Source organism: Trachurus japonicus, chromosome 5 (genome assembly GCF_045865225.1).
Source record: "Trachurus japonicus isolate A0001 chromosome 5, Traja_1.0".
Lineage (NCBI taxonomy): Eukaryota > Metazoa > Chordata > Actinopteri > Carangiformes > Carangidae > Trachurus > Trachurus japonicus.
This window is the reverse complement of record NC_140911.1, coordinates 29,235,697-29,260,687: the sequence shown is the minus strand read 5'-3', so window position 1 is coordinate 29,260,687 and position 24,991 is coordinate 29,235,697. Positions and strand designations below refer to the sequence as shown.

At 40.6% G+C, this 24,991-nt stretch overlaps 1 protein-coding gene across 22 annotated transcripts in view; it reads left to right on the top strand.

Annotated features, from left to right (window-relative positions):
• The first annotated feature begins 502 nt into the window (after positions 1-502).
• The window catches only part of LOC146987830 (calcium-dependent secretion activator 1-like), a 77,153-nt gene continuing 52,664 nt past the window's right edge, over positions 503-24,991 (top strand). For all 22 annotated transcript variants that reach the window (XM_085777240.1, XM_085777232.1, XM_085777239.1 and 19 more), the window contains exons 1-3: positions 503-1,070; positions 16,246-16,359; positions 18,926-19,258. In XM_085777240.1, coding sequence (XP_085633366.1) covers positions 738-1,070; positions 16,246-16,359; positions 18,926-19,258 — 780 coding nt within the window. In that variant the 5' untranslated portion in view covers positions 503-737. The remainder of the gene's footprint in view (positions 1,071-16,245; positions 16,360-18,925; positions 19,259-24,991) is intronic.

Below are 24,991 nucleotides of genomic sequence, written 5' to 3'. Positions count from 1 at the left end.
GCAGCCCCTGCTCTGTGTCCTCACATCTAACACTGATCTGTGTCCCGCGCACAGTACACAAACTGAGTAATGCTCCCCATTTCAGTGACAATATCAGAGAAATCCTGTGGCAGCCATCTTAGGTGTACCAGCACTGCAGGATGATATGATGAGCTACAGTAAAAAAAAAAAAAAAAAAAAGACGAGGCGCGCATCCTTCACTCTGCTCTCAGACTGGGTTCAGGACCACGGACAGCTCCCGGCTGCTGCGCCCCAGCCCGGCGGCCAGGGAGAGGCCGCTGTCCGCTTTAAGAAAAAAAAGAAAAAGAAAGACAGAAGGAAGGGGGAAAGAAAGAAAAAAACCCTCTACTTCCCCTCATCTGTACAATATATACTCGCCTTGCCCCATCCCCACCGCTCCGCCCTCTCACCTCCCCCTCGCACATCCGCAGCAGTGACTGGCCAATAAAATAGAGAAAATACGTAAGCATCGACGAGAGGTCGACGCAGGCGGAGAAAGCACAGTGTGAAGCAGACTCAACCTCCTCCAGCTCCACTCATACTGCTGACATCTCTCAGCGAGTGACTACAACCAGGGCCTAGCTTCCCCCCCTTGCCCTGGCATATTCATCCACATCACATCACCCCTGCACGGATACGACAGCGGCACAGCCATCACCCGGGGGGGACGACCAGATCAACTTCACTCAGTGAGTTAGGTTATCCGTATAGAGGCGCATCAACCTCTATAGAGCAAGATGTTAGATCCGTCGTCCAGCGAGGAAGAATCTGATGGGATAGTGGAGGAGGAAAGCAAAGAGGCGATGGCACCCCAGGCCGGATCCCGCATCTCTCCGAGCAGGACCAGCGAGAGCTCGGGTGGACTAGCGCCCAGCAGCAGCCGCAGCAGCGCCCGTCCGACCAGCCCGAGCCCCTCGGCCGTCAGCGAGGAGAAAGAGGACCTGGAGAAGCTGCAGAGGGAGGAAGATGAGCGTAAAAAGAAGCTGCAGTTGTATGTTTTTGTGATGCGATGCATCGCTTATCCATTCAATGCAAAACAGCCCACAGATATGGCAAGGCGACAGCAGAAGGTAAGGGCCCTCCTCGGTGCAAAGGCATAATTAATCACCACATGCTGACGAAATGCCCCCCTCTCATATCTCAGATGTTCTCTTTGATGACCTACATAAGCTAGAACGCAGAGGGGGTTTGGGCACTAGGCCTATCCGATAGCGCATGCATGGAATCAGCACAGCCCCCCCCCCACCAAGTGAAGCCACTGTTTGTGTTTTTTTTTTTTTTGACGCAAAACGTTGAAATCCTCGGAGCATGACAGGAGCTCATAGTGGAAGGACACATGGTAGCCTGCCTGCTGCAGAGCTGCAGCCTGAGTGCAGTCCGTGTCCCTCTACTATACTCCAGCTACACAAGTGAGATCAATCCCAGCAAGCCCATTAACTGAAAGGGCGTTCAGGAGATGGTGGATCGTTTTTTTTAAAAACAGGACGCTGTCATTGTCCTTGTTGGCCCACAGCTCCATCATTCCCCCCTCCCCAAAAAAAGTCCTGCTTCCCTTTTGATGGGTTGCAACTGTGTGTTGCTCTACGTCCTGCCTTCCTGGCGGACACCCAATTCCAACCCGTTTGCGCCATCACTTATCCCGTCAATTTGGCCTCCCAAGGTGACTTTTGGGCACAGACCTCTGATGGAGGGTTGCTTAATAGCCTCTCTCCTCTGCAGATGAGCCAGACCTCTTCCTGGTGGTGGGGTGACAGGAAATGAATTGCATGAACAATTTTCCTGTGTTCATTTTTAAAAAAATGTATTTTCCCAGAATAAGAATTTACAGAAGATCCAGCTTTTGAGATTCTTTATGAGTTAGTGTGAGGGACAAGGCCCACATCCTGGTTTCACACTGCTGCTGTGTTGCTCCATTGAGGGTGAAGTCAGTTTTAGGTCATGATGTCCTTACTGTCAAAGTCACCATGCAGAGGCGTTACTGTACTACAGGAACGCCGAATTGATCATCAGTCAGAACAATAGCTCCGGTTTTATTGTCCTCGGTTTTGTGCATTTGACTGTCAAAGAAGCAACAGACCGTCTAGTGTTTGTGCTCTGTGGCTGCCACACCAGGTGGCTGTCATGTCTTCACTTATTTTACAATGTGGCACATGCATTGTTTAGAGTTACAGTATACCTGAGGACACTGATCATCATATGGCTGTGTGAGACAGTAGTATTGGTTTCTTGTAGCTCCCCTCAGGAGGCGTGAGCAGCTTCAGTGTGGTTCTGTATGTGGAGAAGATCCATCAAGTTAATCTAATGTATCAATAATACAAGGAAACACTGTAAATGACACAATGGGAATTGCTCTTGTGACAGTTTTGTTGCTTTTTTTAACCTGCAGACAGTTCGTCTTCCCCTGGACACAGTTTAAGCCATATGGTCTGATTTTTCTGCTGACTCATGCACAAGTGCATGTGGGTGGTGTAAATAAGGTTTCCATTTATTTATTTGTTTGTAGTTTCCCTTCAGCATGGGTTACTGATAGTCTAATGCCTGCTTAGTAATGCACTTTCATATCTGGTTGTGCAGGCAGCCACAATCCTCTGCTGTGGGTGAGTGAATATCTGGACAAACGATCCGGTGCTTGCTGTCAGACCACAAAATCAAAGTGTGTCTGTCTGCCTACAGTCTGCCTCTGGATTTCTATTTCATGCAAATCTGATTTTTTTTTTTTAAAGAATGAATCAGTCTCCACACGAATAAAATATACATATTACGTAACATTAAATAACCACACCTAATTGGTTTCATTCAGTATCAATGGAAAAACTACGAGTTACTACAGAAACATTTTGGAGGATCATATGTAAGGTGATTATTTTCCGGCAGTTATGTGCACTTGGTGTCATGACAATGTGCGGGAGTCATTATTTCACTGTCATTTAACTCCATTTCTTAATAATTAACCACACAATACACTAATGAGGAGAGATGGTCCAACATTGGCCCCAATATTTCTTCCTGGAGATTCCTCTCAGCCAAGTATGTGGGCTCCTCTAATGGCCATAAATAATAATCTGTTAAGGAAAAGTCTCATAGCGTTAACTATACGCAAACTAGTATAGTCTATTACAATTTTGGTTATTATAGATTAGTCACAGAAATATGATGAAGCAATTTTTTGTCATAAAGACTTAAAGGCCTCAGAATAACATGTGGAAGCAGCTTCCTGATAATCCGTTATTAGAAGCTCTGGCACACAAACGGCGGTGATGGGCTATCACAGAGAAACAGACCGTGCTGCGGAGTATGCAAGCTCCACTGCTGCTTCTTGAAATGCATTGCTATATAACCTTGTGAAAGGGTAACACAATAGCACAATAACAGGCAGCAGCTTCCTTTTAAAGGGGCGAGGGAACTATTTTCTCCTTCAGATGTCTCCACTGGCAGCAGCATGACGGCCGCTGCTGTTCAAATGTTAGTGGAGTGCAGGTGCATATTTAACTGGTCGCATGTGTTTAGCTGTCTCGGGACAGATTTACACACACACACACACGGACCCCTCCCCAAGAATATGACACAAGCAGATAAGTGATGTTATGGACAGATATGTTGGTTGTGTTTGGCGTAATTTATGGATTTTTAGCATCATTGTTGATGATTTTCCTGCAGGGAAAACTCCTCCTTCATGTAATTGCAATAAACTGCCTGAATCGTGTGTACAGATGAACTGATATGGCAATAATCTGGAGAGAAAATGAGTTTGAAAACATTTCTTCTGTGGAAGGAAAAAATCTGCCTTCTGATTTGTTGTTGTCTGTTGGTCAACCTGCCATTTCTGTGCAGTCACAAAAAAAAATGTGATGGATGGCTCTGAAATATTGAACAGACATTCATGGTCTCCAGAGTATGAAACCTGCTGACTTTGATGGTTCCTTGACTTTTTATTTATTTATTTATTTTCATATCATATCAAGTTTTCACTTACACAGTGAAATGTCCCACTATCTGTTTGGTCCTATAGTTGCCTAATTCTATGAAGACTGTGGGTATCCCCTGGCTTGCCCTCCAGCCTCACTATAAGCTTCACATTTGGGGGTTTGAATGAAACATCACAGCAGCTTCTGCAGGGACTGTTATGAAATTGGTTTCAGGCATGTATGTTTCCTCCTGGATGAAGTACAGAACATTTACCATACTCATAACAATTACCTTAAAGCACTGCTGACCGAGTGATAGCTCATTCTTGCCAAGTAATAAGTCCAACTGTTCTTATTTAATGAAGATTTGAGCATTAAAAAAAACTCTTATGAAGTCAAAGAGAATCAGACATCAAACGACCAAAATGAAATCTGATAAATCACCTTTTGTAGATCATAGTGTGGATTTCTTTTCAATTATAAAGTACGATGCCCCAAAGATAATCTGACCCAATCAATAGATCGGCCTGCAGGTGCGCCTCTGGCCTCAATAGTTGCTCTACATTACTCTGTTGATATTCTGAAGGAGTGCAGCTGTGAACTGTGCAGCAGGGTTTGTGATATGAATGTAAAACAGACTGTGAGACAAATTAAACTGATTGATAATTGGATGAAGTTTGCCTCATTGGTGTTTACTTCTGAGCCTGGCAAAGAAATGTGGGTGTATTACCAGAGTTAGTAATCATTGATAAGGTTTACAGAGTGTGAGATACAACTGATACCAAGTAAAAAGAAACCAATACAATTTACAAAGGCTCAATGTGTGAAGAGGAGGGGACAAAAACAAAACAAAAAAACAGACAGTTTCAAATGATAGTTACGCAGTGACACTAAAACAAGGATCTTTCTTTGGTTTAATTTGAATTGTCAGTGGAGACAAAACATTGAAAAAGACATTAAATGTATCAATAAACAGTGCAAGTACCTTTAGAACGTGAAATTTACACTTACATTTTCTCATTTAGCAGACAAGAGCATCCAAAGCAACTTACAATTGTGGCCATTTGAAATATTCTCTCTGAAAGAACATCTAATTCAGGCTTTTAACAAAACCATTCTCCCAACATTTTTTGTATGGACCATGTTTTCTGATTTTTTAGTTGTTACTTTCTCAGATTTCCCCTCATCAAAAGGTTTGTGTTTGGAACAGCAGTGTGTATAAGTGTGTGTGTGTGCGGGCTGGGGTGCATTCTCTCCGGTGCCCGGCACATTCCTGTAAATAGCAAAGTAACTTTCCACTATAAACAAAAAAAATACACCCAAATTAGTGCAGACAGGTGCAAGTATTGATATTTTATTCTGAGAATCGATTCTAAATCGGACCTGTTTGGTTACTGGAATATCGATACACACGACACGAACAGAGTCTCACAAAAAACGAACATGGCAGGTCTGTGAAATACTGTATCTGAACAAAACCGACACACATACAAGGTTGCAGGTGGATATATCTATTCAATCTATGCTGAGTAATATGAGCTTTGACTATGACTGTGGCATTTGAGCCGTTTGATAATGGACAGGAATACCACTGAGATGTGAGGAGTGGAAGCAGAAGAAGAAGCAGAGAGGGGTAAAACTGACATCATTGGAAGAGGCATGAGTAAAATTAGCAACATTAAAAAATTGATAGGAACACACTCTGGTGCAGCAGGTATCTTCAGGAAGAGCGAACATGTTTGTTGGCTGCATGGTTTTAAAAACCCCGCAACGTCTAAAAAACCTCTTTTACGTAACTGGAAGTGGGTGTTGTCCACTCTCTCCCCTCCACACCCTGAAAGACATCAGGAGACACTTTGTAGGATGATGTTTGAGCGATGAACGTGTAGATCCAGAGAGCCGAGACTGAACTGAACTGCTCAGGCTCATTATGTCCATGAAACACACATTTCATGTGCACAAAAGAGAGCAGCAGCAAATGGAGTGCTGAAGTATGACACTGAAATCATTTGCATTATTATGTAAGATCTTTAAATGGTGCTCTGCCTGAAAAAAAAAAAAGACATCCTTCGACAATAAAAGGAGCTCTGGAGTGAAAGCTTTGAGTCGACAATAAAACATGCCAATCAGCTGATGCTGAAAAAAAAAAAGTTTGTCTCTCTCATGGAGTGGCAGATGCTTTAGGAACACTTGTGTGAAGAATGAAGGTGTTCATCAGTGGTGTGGACATGAGAGCCGTTTCAAAAAGGGGTGACAGCTGAAAAGCAGCAGGCGAAATACCCCTTCGCCCACAATCTGTGTAGCAGTGCGTAACATATCGCGGCTTCACAGATTAAACATCTCCTCTGTCTGCATAGCACCAAGAGGGAAAGCTGAGATCTTATTTTTCAGAATACTAAACGTTTGACTACTTTGAAAGCGGCAATCACAGTCAGGATCACAGTGACTCATATTTTCCTCCTATTTGAATAATCCAGTAGTGTGACTTGATAAACGGTACACAGGGCAGTCATGTACTCACAGACGTCAACCACAGAAATGCAAATGTTCCAGCAGCACTGGGTGTCTGTGTATGTGTGGATGTGCAGGGTTTTTATGTTTGAAGGGAGCATGGTGTACGGGATTATGGCTCATAAGAGGCAAAGTTGTATCTGTGATCTGGCTTGAAAGCAACATCTCACTGGAGTCGTTCCTCCTGAACACAGTATGTACCATGTACTGTTAATCACATCTGAACCTGTGTCCTCTCCTCACACAGCCTATGTAATCCGGTCCATCTTCCAATGCAGCATCTTAATTTGAGTAGACAAATGTCCATCATCCACCATTTGTTCAATCTTAATCCTGGAGGCATAACACAAGATGATCCCTAATTTCTGCCTGACACCGTCTTTGGACATGATGACACAAAATTGTCTGCTTGAAGACGGTTAGTGTGTCTTCATAATGAATGTATGGATGGAGACAGATTAATCTACAGAGCTCCTGTCATTTTTTTTTTATTGCTGTGTGAGATATAATCCCTGCCCCCAATGCTTCACATTAGTCATACTCACAGAATCATACATAGAGGAAAAAGTGGACATGAATGCTGGTTTGAACAAAGCAGAGACATGAGGAAGCAGCAGCAGCAGTGGAAAAAGCAGGCACTATATCGTTTTTATTATGATTATAATAAAATCCCGAAACCGACAAGTATTTTCATTAGAAATTGTGTTTTCTTAATCACTGAATTTGGTCAATAAAACACCTCGATTAATGCAAAATCATCATTAAAATATTCAATTTAGTGTTTACAAAAAAAAACAAACAGCATGCTTCACATTTCAGCAGCCAAAAGCGGTGGCTTGATTTTTTTGGCATTTCTTACTTGAATAAAATGAGTTAAATTATCCAACAAAAAAATAGTTGCCAATTAATTTTCAGTCAATTACTGACTAATTGATTCCTGGACCTGGGAACCAGAAACCATTAGAGTGGAGATGTGCGGGAAGAAATCGTCTGGGAGCCAGATTTACTTCCTATTGATATTAACGCTGCAGTGATTAAAATATCTGTACCCAAATAGGAGCCAATCAGAGAGATCAGAGAGCGCTCCGCTTGAACAATGCTAGCGCCTACACGCGCCTGTGCTGTGTTGACACATTCATTAAAATGCTCTCCTCGTTCACTCAGACACATCAGGACATCTACATGCATCAAACTGTGGAGTAAAAAGAAAAAGAAAATTCTAATTCAATCAGCCTTCATTATCACGTTCCTGTTTCTTTTCTTACCTTACTTACTCTGTAATTGTGACTTTTTTTTTCTCTTAATCATGAGATAATTTTCTTTACTTATAATTAAAAGAAAACTGAGTTATAATTATGAGGTCCGGAAGTTAAAATCACTTATACATGAAAACTTCTGTAACTTCTCTTTGCTGAATACAGTGTGTGGCAGTACATCATCATCACGCTCTGGAAGTCATGAAGGCAGGCAGCTGCCGGTGGTCGATGTGTTTGTTCAGTTAGGTTGAACCATATGAAAGATCACTGCAGAGGGAAAATTACTCCACCAGGAAAAGAAACAGTGGACGGAGGCAGACAGAGTGAGAGAGAGATTAGTAGTGATGACGTTCCACATTAAAGACAGAGACAGGGGTAAGAGCTATAGCTGGATCATTACTGCTCACCTCTGTTGAACCTCTCTTTACCTCTTTCACTGAGGCATAAAGAACACTAACAGCAGCCTGGAGCCGACATGATGATGCACACCAGGTAGACACTCTGAAGTTTCTGCCCTGTGCTTTTACTGGCTTTACATGCTCCCGTGCCACGTCGAGCCTGGCACCAGATACCTCCGGTCAAACAGCAGCTCTGAAGCCGTCTGCATGTGGCATTAAATCATTGCTCTGATCACAATCATTGATGTCACATAGAGGTGGCCTCAATAAATTATAATACAACTGGCAAATAATCAGTTCTCTTCATGATAGTGTAGCCTACTGAACCAAATTAAAGGGATATTTCAACATTTTGGCTAATTCACCCTATAGTTTTAGGAGTAGGTTCATTACATTACAGTATTTGTCGGTGCAAGCTGTTTTTAGATCGGCAGGGCAGAGATGTGAGCTCTGCACTGCACGCAGTATTTCCAGGCTTTCCCTCATCAAACTCATCAAATGCACAATCCAACAACTCCAAAACACTGTTGTGGACAAGTTGTGACCTGCACATTCACCACACTATGAAATAATAATGTTACTGAGTTGTTTTTGAGGTAAATACGTAACCGAAACCACACTCCAGACACGGCTGCTGAGCAGAGTTACTGTACTTAAAAAGCGCAAGTAGTTCCGAGTATTTGCTTTATGTGTCGTAATGTTACAAAATCATACATTATTATTTCATAGCATGGTGGACAAGTTGTGACCTGCACATTCACCATGCTATGAAATAATAACAGAACGTTATGCGCATGAGTCAAACAGTGATCGCGCACAATTGGGCCTAGATCGCTAAGAAGGGCTGGTCTTGGCTTGCGTCCATTTGAGCCCTGGAGCGGTTAGTTTGCAGTGAGAATGTACAGTAATCGACTCAGCAATCGACACAACTGACTCAAAAAAACAAACTACTGTAGCCACAGACACACTGCTGATGTTCCATGGTTGTTGTTTTTCCCGGGTAGACTCCTCCTCCTTCCAGGTCAGATTTCTGACCAATGAGAGAACAGTTGGCATTTTGGACCATTTGGGAAAAATGCAATAATTCGTTTCAGACCCTGAATCGGAACAAAGCAATACAACAAATTCATATCTGAATTTTAGGTTTTCATTAAATGTAAGACAATCATTACAATTAAAAGAAATAAATACATGAAATATTTCAGTGTGGAATGAATCTATATAGTTTCACTATTTGAATTGAACTTTGAATTGCACCTTTTCACATAGACAACAAGAATATCTGAGACAGAAACAGATCAAATTACTTTTATCACCTCTTACTACTTGTTTTTAACGTTAACTTCATATTACTGTAACTCTCCAAACATGTTTTATTAAGAACACAACCCGAAAATTTTCCTGTCTACTTTGTTCCCTGTGACACCCTGAAATATTTGTGAAGTGTTACAAAATGTTCAAAAGTCTGATTAATGTAATCCGTGTGATCTGTTCTCACTGCATCTTTAACTGAGACATAAACCCACCGAACATCAACCAAGACTAACAGACAGGCACAAAGGAATAAATATTTGAGATGAGCATCTTTAAAGACAGAGAGAGAAGCGCGAGAGCTATCGACTAGTCAGTGAAAGGAGGAAAAAGACAGAAAGTGATTTGTGATGGGAGGTTAGCGGGAGAGGATTTATGTCTTAGACTCTTGATGAGAGTAATGCACCAGCAACGGACAGAGACACCAACCCACAGTCAGCTTTATATCCTCCACAGTGTGAAGTAGCATTGCAGCACTGCAGTGCTTTTTATTATGAACCAAAGCTTGGTAAAACTCTCTCAAAACCACACAGGGCATGAATGCAATCAAGATTTTTAAAAAGAGGAATTATTATCATTATTTAAAAGGAAAAAAATAATTCAGCTCAAAAACACAGCCTTAACCTTCACACGGTGCAATTATGGAATTTGACCTACTTACCACAATACACTAATGTACTGCCCATCCTTAGCTAGGCCTTTACAAGAAACTATTTTTTCCACTATAAAATTGTATTTATTAAATTAACTGGGTAAAAATAAACTAAATGGTTCTAATGTCAAGTTTGCAGTGGGAAGGAAACCATTGAAAGCATTGATTATTGTTTTGGACCAAATTTATGCAAATTGTCCCATTGATTTGATCATCTCAATGTCGATAGCATTTATGTTATATTAGGCTAAGGGCTTATTTTCACCTCAGCAATATAATGAGCATAATGAGGAACCAGCTGAGCTGTATAGCAGCTGCCAGTGAGTTGGTGGTGTGATAATGGATGACTGTAACAAGAAGGGGCTTAGCTGGTTGTGAACACTGTGTTCTACTGTATATATCAGCAGTGCCACTGCTCCTGAATGTGACAACAGTGTGGAGACTGGTTATACAGAGCCAGAGCTTCCTGTTTTGTCCCTGTTTGCCGTGTGTCAGGTTCTGTCTGCAGTGTATACACCTGACTGTTGACTAACCCTGGCCAAGTGGTATTTACTCACACAATGCTATGTGTGTGTGTTCTTCAGGACAAACTTATGAGAGCACGTCTGGTTGGGGGATAATAGCCCATGCATCTGTCTTTGTATAATTGTAGTTTTGTGACTGCAGTTACTACATGATGCCGGTGTTTGGTGTTTGATGAAGTCTGTTGCTGGTAGATTTTGTGCAGCTGTCAGGCAGCACTCGGTCCCGTACTCCTGTTTGCTGTTTACTCAGATGTGGGCTGGTGGTGTCATCTGCAACATGAATAAAGTGTGCTTTTGTCTAGTGAGGGGATTTAACCATGTTTGCTAAAAACCAAGATCAGCATCGGAAACAGCTCTTTCCAGAGCAAACACATTTATGGACAATAAGAACATTAGGCTGGCGCATGGCAATCCTTTTTATCATTTTGTACATTTGATGTCATGAATATAGTTTATCCTCCATTTCTGACATTAACTCTCTTCATTCTATATGACATTGCAGGATTTAATCAGCATTTTTACATTTTGCATTTTGACTAATGTATAATTTTGCTCCACTTTTAAAGAGACATTTATAAGTGTACTTAGCAATGCTCATTGCTAAAAACTGCACATCTAAATTACAGCCATTTAATTTCACAAAACAACTTCATTTACAGTAACTTCCCTTTTTGATGTTATGTAACTTAAGTTGAGGAGTGAGTCAGCACAGCAGAGGCTTTGCTGCGCTGGACTACGATACAGTAGCCTCACCACATACTGCATTCAATTAACTGATTACTGCACTCATCACAGAACTGCAAAGACAGCTAATATGTTATATATCCCACAAGCCACAATGATGAAACATTTCTAAGAGACAAGAATGATACTGAGATGACTAGCCATTATGTTTAATCATACAATGATTGTTATGCTCTTACTGTTGGTGGTTTAGCCTTTTGCTGTACCATGCATCCTTCTTTATACACTATTGTTATTAGTATAATAATATTATTATTTTATTGACTGATACAATGCCCCTATTGTAACCATTCTTCAATTTACAAAGTTGCTTTTAGTTTATCTATTAAAAAGCTTGCTTTTAGTTTTTTCTATTAAAAAGCTAACAGTATTGCTCTATTGTATGACATTTGTAAAAAAAAAAAAAAATCACCTAATGCATAGACTTTCTACAGCATTTTAGAAAACAGGACAGAGCAATATGGAGAAATCTTTTCTGGATCACTGAAGAATCACTAAGGGCAGCTTACATTTTACAAGCCATGTGCCTGAGGGGAGCTTAATACTAAGAACCTGTGTTAGGGGCTCAATGGGCTCAAAGATGCAGGACGGTTGTAAAGCTGACAGACTTTTACTGCACGCAATAACGACTGTTTATCTCTGATAGGCACTATTTTTTTTAGTGGTACAATCTATTTAGGACAGAAATAACAAAAAACAACATATGTATATATATACGTATTTATTTAGTTTTTAATTAATGATTATTGATCATTTATATTTCAAAGCAACTCCAGCCACATGGTCAAACTATAAACTTCCAATCCATAGTGGTTTTGATTTGTAATGTATTTACTGTATATCAAGCCAATACAGTGTGCACATCTCCTCTATTGATATGTTCAGGGTGATTAATGTCACTGCCTCCTTCACTGTAAGCCAATGAATCAAAGTGTAACACTGCAATCTTGATAAGAGCCACAGAGAGAGAATCAATACCAGCGAAGCAGGAATGCATGTCTTGGGAGTCTGGCTATACTGATGAAAATGGAGGCATTTGTCTGTCATCCATCACCTAGGTAACTAATCAGCGCAGTCCTCTAATCAGCGGTGAAGTGAAAAGTACGCAGAACTGGAGCTCACAAATACTTAACACAATTGAGGCATTACGTGGTGACAAAGTGGAAACCTAATACCTGTTTTACTGCTTTGTGTTGTACTTCATTGTCCCCCCCCCCCCCCCCCCCCCGCCCCTCATCTTTACTAACAATAAGTGAGGATTATCTGGTTATCAAAACAGAAAATGATTCATTAAGTAATTGTTCTAGTTTTGATTACAGGTCCTCATTAATGTGCAATTAAACGGTCTAAATGATTATTTAATTAGTTGACCATGATAATATTAATCAATATTTTGACAATGATATTTCAAGCAAAAATGAACTGATTAGGCAATTTGCTGTTTTTTTTTTGTTTTTAAACCACCTGGATTGTCATTTAAACAAATCAAGTTGTTGGAGAAATCAGTTTGGGTTTTATCAAAATGTAAATTCATTTTAACAGTACCTCAGTTTACCAGTATTTGGTTGTATTCAGGAAACCTACAGTGTGTGTGACCTCGGATATTTGCTTTGGCCTAAAACATTGAGTTGGTGTAGTTAAAAACTTTTTTTTTTATACACATATATATTATATCAGTGAGTGTCTATTGAATAACAGATAATGCATATAATGCAATACAGTTCAGCAACACCACAAATTACGTCCTTCAAAATGATCACATAGTTGAATCAGTCCTTTTCTGATTACAAAAATATTGAGTATTCTACAGTAACCACCATGGTGGTCGATTTATTGTAGCACTGTTTATGTGTGTGTATTAAAATGCCAACTGAGTTAATTCCACCCTATCACTTTCAGAAATGGACATGCAACCAAGGACATGTCTGTTGACTTGGGCCTCCGAGTGTCCCCACAGAGCAGACTGGTTTGCATACTGGTGTTAATATTAACATTTCTTGCCTCAGGACATTCCTTGAACACCATGGTCTATTAAAACATGGCAGGGATGTTCCACACGTTCCCTTTAATCTCATATCTAGCTGTTGCCAAGACAGGAATAAACCTGAAACCTTGAAAGACAAGCACAGGTATTGATCTCAGATGTTGATATGCTGTTATGAGTTGTAAGTGGATCTTTTATGTTTGGACATTGAGTGGTATGTCATGCTGAGATTCACTCTACCAGGAGAATTATACATTGGCTGAAAAAGGTGAAATCATTTATGATATTTTGAGTGTCTTTTATTTCTATTGACCACCAATGGGTAGGCCACCTAATCCTCAGCCTCCAATGTGCAAGTGTTTTTTTTTTTAAAAAATATTGGACTTTAATATAAGACAAATCTTCTGATTTTTACTTGATCTCTAACAGAGAAATATTACATTACATGATCCTTGTTTTCTGAGCAGTACCGATGCAGCGCTGGGGTAATAGGATGGACATGCAGATGGTGTTGAGATTGCCTCACAGGCACATGATAAGTGGTACTTTTCCATCACAATCCCACACCAAAGTCTGTCACTTGCAACATGAGAGTGAGCGCTTGCAGACATGCTACCAGCGGGTCCCTCTGCCTGTTTGTTACATACAACAGCTTGAACTGTTAAGATTGAAGGCAGTTGTCAGGGGAAGATAGTCAGTCTATTGACTGTTGGGTAACTGACTCTGTAACCATATGTAAAATCAATCCAAGGACGTGTAGACCTGAGTGAGGATTGAAAGTGAAACTAGTGGAGAGGAAGCATCACACATGTGCAATGCACTATATATCATGCAAAAAATGGTGATGACGATGCTAGCATGTTAAGCATGTTTAACCTTCTTCTTGTGTTAGGGTTGCCACTGACCTGTTTTTAGGTTTTAAATGCATAAAGGTACCACATAAATTTGTTTATTGCATCAAGGCTTTTTGACTTTGTCAGGAACCTATAACAAAATAAAACAACATTTTTTTTTCACAAAATTCTAAAATGCTCTGGTTAAAATTATGGCATTTGTGTTGTCAGGGTAGGTTGCGACCCGGGTTAATCTTAATCTTTCCTTTATTGTTATAACGATAAGAACAGTAATGAGAGTTAAAACTGAAATCATAAGTGCAAAACCAAGCTTTTCATGGATAATGAAGCCAAACAACGTAACCAAGAGATGAGAAACAAATGGGAGGATAACTAATTGATTTTAGACTCGAGTCAAAACCGACCCTAACACAAGAGATGGTAGCAGAAAGCTGACAAGAGGAAGGTTAAAATTAGGTCAAGGGGTATACTGACAAAAATGGCAGAGGGCCCCACACCAGAAATACTAAAACCAATATTTTCATGCATAAGGAAGCCTAACAGCGTAACCAAGAGAAGAAAGACAAATGGGATGAAAAAAGTTTTTAGTGTGTTTTACAGCTGATTTAACAACAAAAGACGAAGGTTAATCATGTTTAGGCCACTATTTGGTTTGCATCTTAGCAGCTGTACTAATTAGTACTGAACCTTCCTCATGGTGACGCGAGTTCTAAAGTTAAATGTGATTAATTCATCATAAAGGAGACATGAATGTTACTTGTTACTCGATTATTTCCCCCCCCCCAAAAAAAAAAAAATCTACTTGCTGCTAGCGCTTAAACAGTCATGTGATCACCAAAGACTCTGGGATTCATTGTGACCCATGTAACATTTTTTCAACACATAAGTAAAAACTAAACCCTGGCATTACCGCTATCATGGTTAAAAATTAATGCAATTTTGTGTTTTTTACAATGTGCAGCTGAGGCTTGGAAAAAGTCCAGTTGAGTGATATTCCAGTGGCATCTCCTTTATTTGTGGAAGATGCCGTCCTTTTGTCTTCATCAGATCATGACCTACAAAGTCCTCTGGAGCAGTTTGCAATTGAGTGTGTAATGTGGTGGGGTTGGTGGATCGCTCCCTTCAGGTTAGGGAGAGGGAACAGTGGAAGAGTTGAGTTTTTTCATGAGTGATGGTAAAAAAGGATTGTAGCAGGATTAAATCAATATTGACCAGCGCTTAGGGGGGCACCAGTTCCAGAAATTCAGACATGAAGACTTAGCAGTAAAGACAGAGCTGAGGTATGAAGAAAAGCTTTCAGCTGAACTATTAAAATGGCATGTCTGATTAGCAGCTAAATGAATAAGCAAAGACAGTGATATAGCTCAGAGATTTCAGAGGACCTTATTATGGAGATGCTGCTTCTTGAGAACCTCGAGTGCGACCAGTTGATGCGACATGAGCACTTAGAAAGAAGAGAATACCTAGTCACCTCCCTTCAGAGGTGTTCAAGTCCTTCTACAAGCTAACACTAGTCCTGGAACAGCTGACATTAATTCTAGTCACTGAAGGTTAAGTGGGCTAGCATAGTATACTATCATGAAAATCAAAATTGCACCACCACCAATCTCACTTTTGTTTACATCTGTCTCTGTAAGACCATGTGAGGTCGTGCACTGTTTCCCGATTGCTCCCTAATCTTAATAATAATAATATCCCATGGTGTGTGATGCTCTCTTATTTTCCAATCTTGCAGTGTGTGCATATTTTAAATTACAGAGGAGAGTATTTGTGAAGTTTCTCCTTATGTGCGTGATGCAACCCAAAATTGGTCAGGATTATAAAGCTCCTGGCGTCTGAGCCTGATTTAAAAGGGGATGCAAAGGTAGACTCTGGAAACACACGAGGGATTACATCTCTCGGCCGGCCTGAGAGTACTTAGTGTTTCCCCTAGAGGAGCTGAAGGAACTTTCTCTGGGAAAAGGATGTTTGGGTTGCTCTGCCTTCCCTAGAATAAGCCGTTCAAAAATGCGTGGATGTTACTTCTGCTTGAACTAATTTGTGCTTCTTTAGACACATTTTCCGATTCTGGTTTTAACACTGAGGTGTTTGCACTCTCTTCCACAGATAACCAAGCAGCAGCTTCAGCAGACCAAGGATCGTTTCCAGGCCTTCCTCAATGGAGACACACAAATTGTGGCTGATGAGGCATTCATCAACGCCGTGCAGAGCTACTATGAGGTAGGAACTCGGCATAACCATAGCAGCACGATTACAGCCTGAATCATTTTGTGACTCAGAGACAATAAGCTGTAAAATCAGTCACTGAGTGTGTGGAGCATAAATGTCATATACATATAACTCTGCATTTCTGGCTTTTCTCACTATAAAAATGCAGCTGAATATTCATAAATCATCCACTTTGACTAACCCTAAACCAATTTTATGAAATGTTATCCAGGCCACAGGATATATATTTTTATGTATGCACCATTTCCCCTGGAACACTTTTGCAGCCATCCTGAATCAGTAAATGGCCAGCTTTCCGTCTAAAAAGTCCAAAAAGCACTAAACAGTCCTGTTGCTATTCCGTGTCAAAATGCTTGCATTCAGGTGGCTGAGTGGTAAAATGGTGGCTGAAGCTTTTTCACTGTGCAGATTATGAGTCAGACCGTGCGGCTGACACAGCCATCTTTTCCAACCTCGCTATTCAATCTGCAGATGAAAAAGTCATTATTACCATGCACGCGGTACAAAAGGCATAGCAGATAGTGGGATACGTTAAAGGCCAAAGCCGTGATGGAAAAACAAGCGTAGCCATTATGAAAAACTGAAGGATGAAATTGGAACCATTGGGAACAGATACACAGACTGCTGCAGAAGTTAATTACAGGATGACCTCTATCAAGTTTATGATATTTGGTGTTAATGTGAAATACACTAGGTTTAAGGCTGAGTTTTTTTTTAATGAACAGCAGAGGGCTTTAACAATTTGTATGTATCTTATTCTTTTTATGATGCTCACTCACAGGCAGAAAAAGGCTTGTCTGTGAGTGAGTGTAGTGTAAAAGTTTCATCCAACCATCACCAGTTTCTTACCAAAACCTCTGCAAACATACTTCATAATGTCACACATGGATGACATAGGCAGAATTTTATCAGTCCTGTCACTTTCTAATGTAAAAAAAAAACACAAAAAAAAACAAATTCTACCCCTGAGATGAGCTCCATGATGACGTCTAATTTTGGAATGTCATCTCTGTGAAATGAAGACGGACAGTGAACCTATGGGGCCACTTGACAAGATCTGTGATTGTGGCTGTTGGACAAAGAATGCTTTAAAGAAGTGTCTTGTTGTAATGATAATTATTGTTATTGCACTTGTGCGGATAAGATGCTGTATGATCTCAGAATACTAAAACAACCTGGGGTATGTGAGTGGAAATGGAGTCAATACGGCTCCCTTCTTGTTTTAAACAAGTGTGTTTGCTGGGGTTAAGTAAGACACAGATGACTGTGGAGAGACTAAAACCTTTATTTCTTTTCCACTTTTTTTTTTAACTTCAAAAACTTCATTATGTAAACATTATGCATCAGGGAAGTATGAACATACTACATTTTTACTTTCTTTTTATGGAATAATGAGCACCTTGCCTGCACTATGTAGCATTTTTCTCATTATATCTCAAAATATATGGTCAATTAATTAAAACATATGCTAATTTTCTCATCCACTTAAAGTGGCATCTTTATGGAAACAGTGTAGGGCACTATCATTAGCGAAACTATAGATGATTATACTGCAGGTTGCTCTCCTCACTTTCTCTGGCAAAAGTGGCCCTGAATGCTGCGGTCAGCAAGAAACCAACACTTAGTTAACATCTTATTACTTTCAGCTGAAGAACCTTTGAACACAAACACACAGCCAATGACAGGGGAGTGTGCCGTTGTGCTGCAATGTTTCAGTACAGCAGCCTCTGCTCTTTAGACATAATGGATGCTAAGAACAAAACGTGACTGTCAAGAGTGACAGAACAGTTTGCAACACTTGCTGCTGTGACAATATCCCCTCGCCTGCCTCTGTCACTGCCCCACAGCCTTACAAGCTGTATATGCCTCAGATTGTCCTGTTGGATATCATCACAAACACAGCATTTGTCAGAAGGTCTCCTTTTGCTGACAAAGCAGACAGTCACTGTTGGAGACAAAATATTACTGAAAAGCTTGTCACCGCTGCATGTGGCAATGTACTGAAAACAGTCAACTCAGTTGTCTTGAGATCTTTTAAATTCATTATTTAAAGGGGAAATATGATAGAAATATCACTTTTTGAAGGCTATTTGGGTGTTTGTCTTGCCTTCTGGCCCCCAAAATGTGAGACTTGACAAAAAAAAAAGGAATTTTCAGGCTCCTGAGGTTGAAATCCATGTGATTTCACGAGCTGTTCCCTCAGTTGTCATCCAATGATGTGATTAGCTTTTGAATTTGCATAATACCACCCCTACCTGTGAGTATCTGTACCGGTAGAGGGGGCGGGGCAAGTAGTGGTTCATTTGCATTTAAAGGGACAGGCTCGGAAACCAGTCGTTCTGAACAGGGCTGTTTTGAGAGGATGAAAAGAGCTGTGATGTTTGATCCTTGGGGTATTTTGACCGAAGCATGTCACAGACATGTCTTTAAGACACCTGTGGGAACTATTTAAATTTGTGGAAAAGTGGCATATTATGTCTCCTTTAAAATAAAAAGTGCTTTGTTATGTATCTTTAGCTCTTAAACTACGTAGTAACACCGGTCTCTCACAATTTAGGTGTTCCTGAAGAGTGACCGTGTGGCTAAAATGGTCCAGAGCGGCGGCTTCTCAGCCAATGATTTCAGGGAAGTGTTCAAGAGGCACATCGAGAAGCGCGTGCGCAGCCTGCCGGAGATCGACGGCCTGAGCAAGGAGACGGTGCTCAGCTCCTGGATGGCCAAGTTTGACACCATCTACCGCGGCGACGAGGATCCACGCAAGGCACAGCAACGCATGACCGCCAGCGCGGCGTCTGAGCTCATCCTCAGCAAGGACCAGCTGTACGAGATGTTCCAAAACATCCTTGGCATCAAAAAGTTTGAGCACCAGCTGCTCTACCAAGCCTGTCAGGTGAGTGTCAATGAGCCGACAGATGATACGTCTCACAACAAGGTTTTTACACTTGGTCCTAACACTTGAGTGCTGATCCACTAACACTTGATTTTATCAGCAGTTTGAGTTGAGGTTGGTTACATTCTCTAAGTTTTCACATGACATAGCTGTGTACATTGTAACTTTAGACCCTATATGCACCACAATAGCTGCATTATTTACATGCAAAGTTCACCCCAGACCAACTTTTGAGGTTGACCTTTCTGTGGCCTTAGTGAGTGGATGTGGTAATAACCATGCTATGTCAAATTAAATACAGCTGACAATGTCATAATTTCTGCTGTTAGTTACATTAATTCAGTCAAATTCAGGCATCAGTTTGCCTTACATAAAATTACTGCAGTTAGTTCCCTGCAGCAAGAGATACAAGAGATAAATTTGGGGAAAGGAGAGCTGTAAGAGCAGTGTCTACATATAATTTCAGGTGTTGGAATTAATTTTATTTGGTTCAGCACATTTTTGCCTTTTTTCCAACGACCTCCACATTCAACAGCAACACTCAAAAATGTCAAAAACTACAAATTCCTGTGATAAAAGGCCACTTCTGTGGAAAAACTCAGTTGAGCCAAGTGCAAAAACTCAACTCAACGTATGTGAAAATAACATTTTAAATGTGACATTACAATTTTAAATGTGCACATTTTGTTGGTATTTAAAGGGATAGTTCAACATTTTGGCAAATTGGCCCATTGGCATGATCCCTATAGTTTTAGGATTAGTTACCTTTAATTGTTGGAACAAGCTATTTTTAGAACGGCCGAGCTACGGAGGTTAATGGGATTTCTTGGTTTCCTTCATCAAACTCTTCAAATACACAATCCAACAACTCCAAAACACTCTGGTGGACAAGTTGTGACCTGCACATTCACCACGCTATGAGATAATAATGGAACTTTACGAGACAGAGTTGTTTTCGACTGCTTGCCGGAAAACTGCCCCTGACAGGAATGCGCATGAGCGGTTTTGCATGAATTTACCTCAAAAACAACTCTGTCTCATAAAGTTCCATTATTATCTCATAGCGTGGTGAATGTGCAGTTCACAACTTGTCCACCAGAGCGTTTTGGAGTTGTTGGATTGTGTATTTGATGAGTTTGATGAAGGAAACCAAGAAATCCCATTAGCCTCCGCCGTTTTAAAAATAGCTTGCACCGACAATTAAACAAACCTACTCCTAAAACTATAGGGATTATGGCAATGGGCCAATTTGTTGAATTATCCCTTTAACATGTAATGTCTTTATATGGAACTAAATCTACAAATGTATGTTGACAGTATATCCTTGATATATAACTCATACAAGGCCAGCAATGTTTCTTTGATGGGGAGGTACGTAGAGATTGCAGGTGGAGAAGGCGGCATGTCAGACATAACTCTCCTTCCTTTGCTGTCTTCACTGCTTTACTGCTCTCTACGGGAGCGCACATAGCAGCACTAATGTATTCTTTCTTCAGCAGCTTGATTAAAAGTCTTATCACGGCAAGGATTTGGAGGACGCCTCCGACACATTTACATTTTCATTTAACGCATAAAAGAAACGTACCTCTTCATTTCATTTAGACCCAGCGGACACACCTCTTGGAAGTCAATTAGTTTAAAACGCTGAACTGTTTTGGAACAGGTGTCATCCCTCTTTTGACTTCTGAGGTATAAATCTGTGGAGATGGCATGAGGTGCTGTTAACCATATTAGATTATTCAGAACTGCTCAAATGTCTCAGTTGGCAAAGATCAATAAAGACTCTGTTCTGCAGAGTGTTCATTAGTTAGATGCCTCTAATGCTGAGGTGCAATACATCGCTATAGCCTCCAAGTCCAGTGTGCATTATTCCTCCCAAGCCTTTGAAGATGCTTAACCTAGTTTTTTTATGTGCTGGCAGCAGAGCTGTTACTGTAGTATAGGGTCAGAAATCTGCATGCAGAACATAATCGCATTTCCCTGAACAAAACCCACATTGAGCACTACATAGCTCCTGAATAACATTGAACAGTCTGTACACCATTATAAAAGCGTATGCAGCAGAAAGGTGCCTATAGATGTCATGCTGTGGTTTAATGGTCCACAAATACAGTGCATGGTTCCAGCTCATAGTTGTGGAAATTGACATTTTTGTTGATGAATTTCTGTAACATACAGGAAAAAGATTTCTATTTTTTCCAGCTGCCTTCCAGCTGTTCTACGAGTTTATTTGGCCTTAGAGTGGAGTTAAAGGGATGCTTCACCCAAAATCGATAATTCAGCAATCTTTTACTCACCGTCATGCCAAGAAAGGGTTTGGATTAGTTATCAAAATGCTTTTGGAGTTCCGGGGGGGGGTCCGGCTGGCAACAGATTTTCATATCATAGTGGTGGAAAGTGCTCACTTTTGAACTTTTGAGATTCACTGTGAGATGTTCGTTCATCGTTGTAAACCACTGGATCTATGTAAACACTGAAGAACATCTCGCAGCAAATCTCGCACAGCCACTGGGAGCTACTGCTACAACAAGGCTAAAAACAGAGATCAAATTAATTTTTTGCGAATAACTTTTTCATGTTGCGGCTTCAGGACACTTGGGTCAGTACGGATGATCAGTATGGAGGTATTTGGATGTTTCATAGTGTGAGTTTTAGACGATTTAAAAGTGAGCTCTATCCACCGCCATTATATGAAAATCCGTTGCCAGCCGGACCCCCCCCCTGGAACTCCAAAAGCGTTTTGATAACTCGGAAAGTTCTCCAAACCCTTCTTTGGCATGACGGTGAGTAGAAAATTGGTGAATTATCGATTTTGGGTGAAGTATCCCTTTAATCTTCGAAAAATGACCATCAGATGAAGCTACCATTCCAACACATCATAACTTTTGTACCTGTAATGAACATATCAGACTTAGAGCATCTTCTCACTAAACAAACAAGTGGCCATACTACATTGCCCTCAATAAACATTAAAATCCGCACTGAAAAAGGCGCTAAGCCGCTGGGATTTGATAAAAGGTCTTCATGGACTGTCTGGGATTCAGAGGCCATCCTCTTTTTTTTAAGCTCTTATCATTGGGGATTTCCATTTTTTGCAGTTACATCTAAGTAGTAGAGAGGAAGCATTTGTCTATTTCTGTCTCATGCTGAAGTAAGAGCAGCCTCCGAAAATGACTAACAGACTGATTAGACTGTTAGAGCCAGCGGTCAGACTCTGAGCATGCTCCGCTCTCTCATGGCTGCACAGTTATGTAGGTGTGGTGACAGCGAGCATGAAGAAATTGTGTTTAGTGTTTTGTCTGCAAAGACATAATTGTTTTAATGACAATAATGGAGCCTTGTGTTCAGTTTTCAAATTGCTTATAATAATATTTCCAAAAATAAAACATGTTTATATGATGTTGTGGTATATGATTCACAGTTTGCCTTAGTTTAAGTAAAAAAAAAAAATCTGTGGAAGAAAAATCAGTTATATAACTGCAGAGAAAAAGTAGATAAGCATGTGGGGGAAAATACATTCTTTCTATATCTCCTGAATCTTTAGATCAAAATGCCTTTGCTCTACATTTCTCAGAGAGTAGGCCTACAGCACATTCTCAGCAGTGAAGATCAGACGCAGCATGACAGCAGGCTCTCATTCAGTTTTGTGAAACAACTTACACCAGGACAAAAGCTAAATAGACTATAAACTGTTGTGTTTTGTGAGCAATGGGAGATAGAACAAAAGGAATCTCAAACAGTTCTCTCAGAATTTTTTGTTGTGATTTTACAGAAAGAATTTTTTTTCTTTTAAAAATAAATATATTTATAGGCCTATTTGTCTTTGTTTTTACACAGTCTAGACTTAAGGTTGTTTTGACATATAGTGGGTTCAATTTCAGCAGTCTTTTCATCTCTAATATAGCTATACTTATACTATTAATCACAGTGGCTCTGATAGACACACACTTGGGTACAGCCTTGTTTTGTGTATTGTGTGTGCACTGTGCAGAGTAGGGAACTACTTTACCTCAGTGCTGCACTGACGGACGTATCACTGGGGAACAGAAGAAACCGCAAAGCCGCCACCGTGGTACCAGCTTGTTTGAACTGTCAGTAAACTGTCAGCTGCCTTCACATCCCGCAGACATGGAGCAGCATTGACATTTTAGCAATTTAGAGTCGAGCTCACGGCGACAAGTCGAGTGGAAGTCACTCCACGGCGAACACGGGGACACGGAAAACGTCACTGCGTTATTAGGTCATAAAATGAGTTTTAACGTAAACCTGACGCACGAGAACGCTGAAATCATACTGCATTCACGCGGCCTCATGGGAAAATGGTGGAAAAGAACAGAGGAAGAAAAAAAAAGAAAAATCTTGATGTCATCTATCACGGGTCACAACAGGTAAAAATATGACGTTTTTATTTGGTTCCCTAAAGCTTGCGGAGTGGTATTGGTCCTACTTTTAGAAGTTAATGCAGCAACTGCTCATTAAAGCAGAAGTAAGTGGTCCGGTCGTTTTCGCTAATGCTGCGTTCCAGGCAGGCTTTTGAAATCGTAAATTACAGCTTCAAGTCACAACTTACGACTTTGTAGCGTTTCAGGCAACCCACTCGTGTTTTTCCGACCTGTTTTACCTGTGAAAGTCACTATAACGGCCACTCGTAACTTCCGACCGGTGAACTTGTACCAGATCAAGTTTCCTTGAACGCACCATAACAGTCCTCGTCCCTACGTCGCCACATTCACGGCGTCCCTTGGCTGCACACACAGCCCTGCATGCCGTTCTCTCTCCTCATTGGATAAAAACTGTAGGATACGATAAATGTTTTCTCTTCGGCTCAGAGCAGAGCAGAGTGACTGACAGACCCGTGTTTCAGTCCAAACACTCTATGTAAGTGATTGCTGTCGGAAGATATAACTATTTAAGACTTATATTAACACAAATATATCACTTACTTCTGCTTTAATATCGCCATTTTTTCGTTGTTCCAGTGTGACGTTTATTAACACCAGCTGTTCAGGTCTAAGTTATGATGCCATATAAAGCCCTTTGAGACAACTGTTTGTAAAAATGGACTATTGAGAGTGAGGAGTCACGTGCCGATTTGGTCTGATCTGGGCGGGTTTGAGCCAATACATCCATGGTTTGAGCAGCCGGTCGGCCATGATGGAAGGAGACGCTATCGGTTGCCAGGGGCAACGTCATCAGAACATCACAGAGACGCGACTAAATTCCAGCTCTTTTTTGCGCCAACAGATCAACAAATTACAAGAAAGAATAAGGACAAAGTAAATCACTGGAGCAGTTTTTAACACAGCAGTGATTTCCGGCATTGTAAAACAGTAAATTACGGAGTAGACGATTTTGTTTTGCCCATAGACTAGTAAGGCTTTTGCCACCGGAATCCTTCCATCATGGCGGAGAAGGGGGGCGGGGCTCTGACATGGATGTATTAGGGCTCTGAGCTGTGACGACAACTCCTCACTCTCAATACAAATAAAATTGACTTGCCTCAGGCATTTAACTTTTAAAAAAATGTCTTAGGCCTATTATTAATTTAAACTTAATTTATTTATATAGGCTAGTACATTATAGTGATTTACTGAATTGATTCGATTTGATTTCTGATTCGATCCAAACTCTCTAACCAGGTGCATCATTATGTTTCATGTACCGGTAGGCTACATTAAAATTTCACCCAAAAGCATAATGCACAATGATTTAACATGACCCACACAACACAAG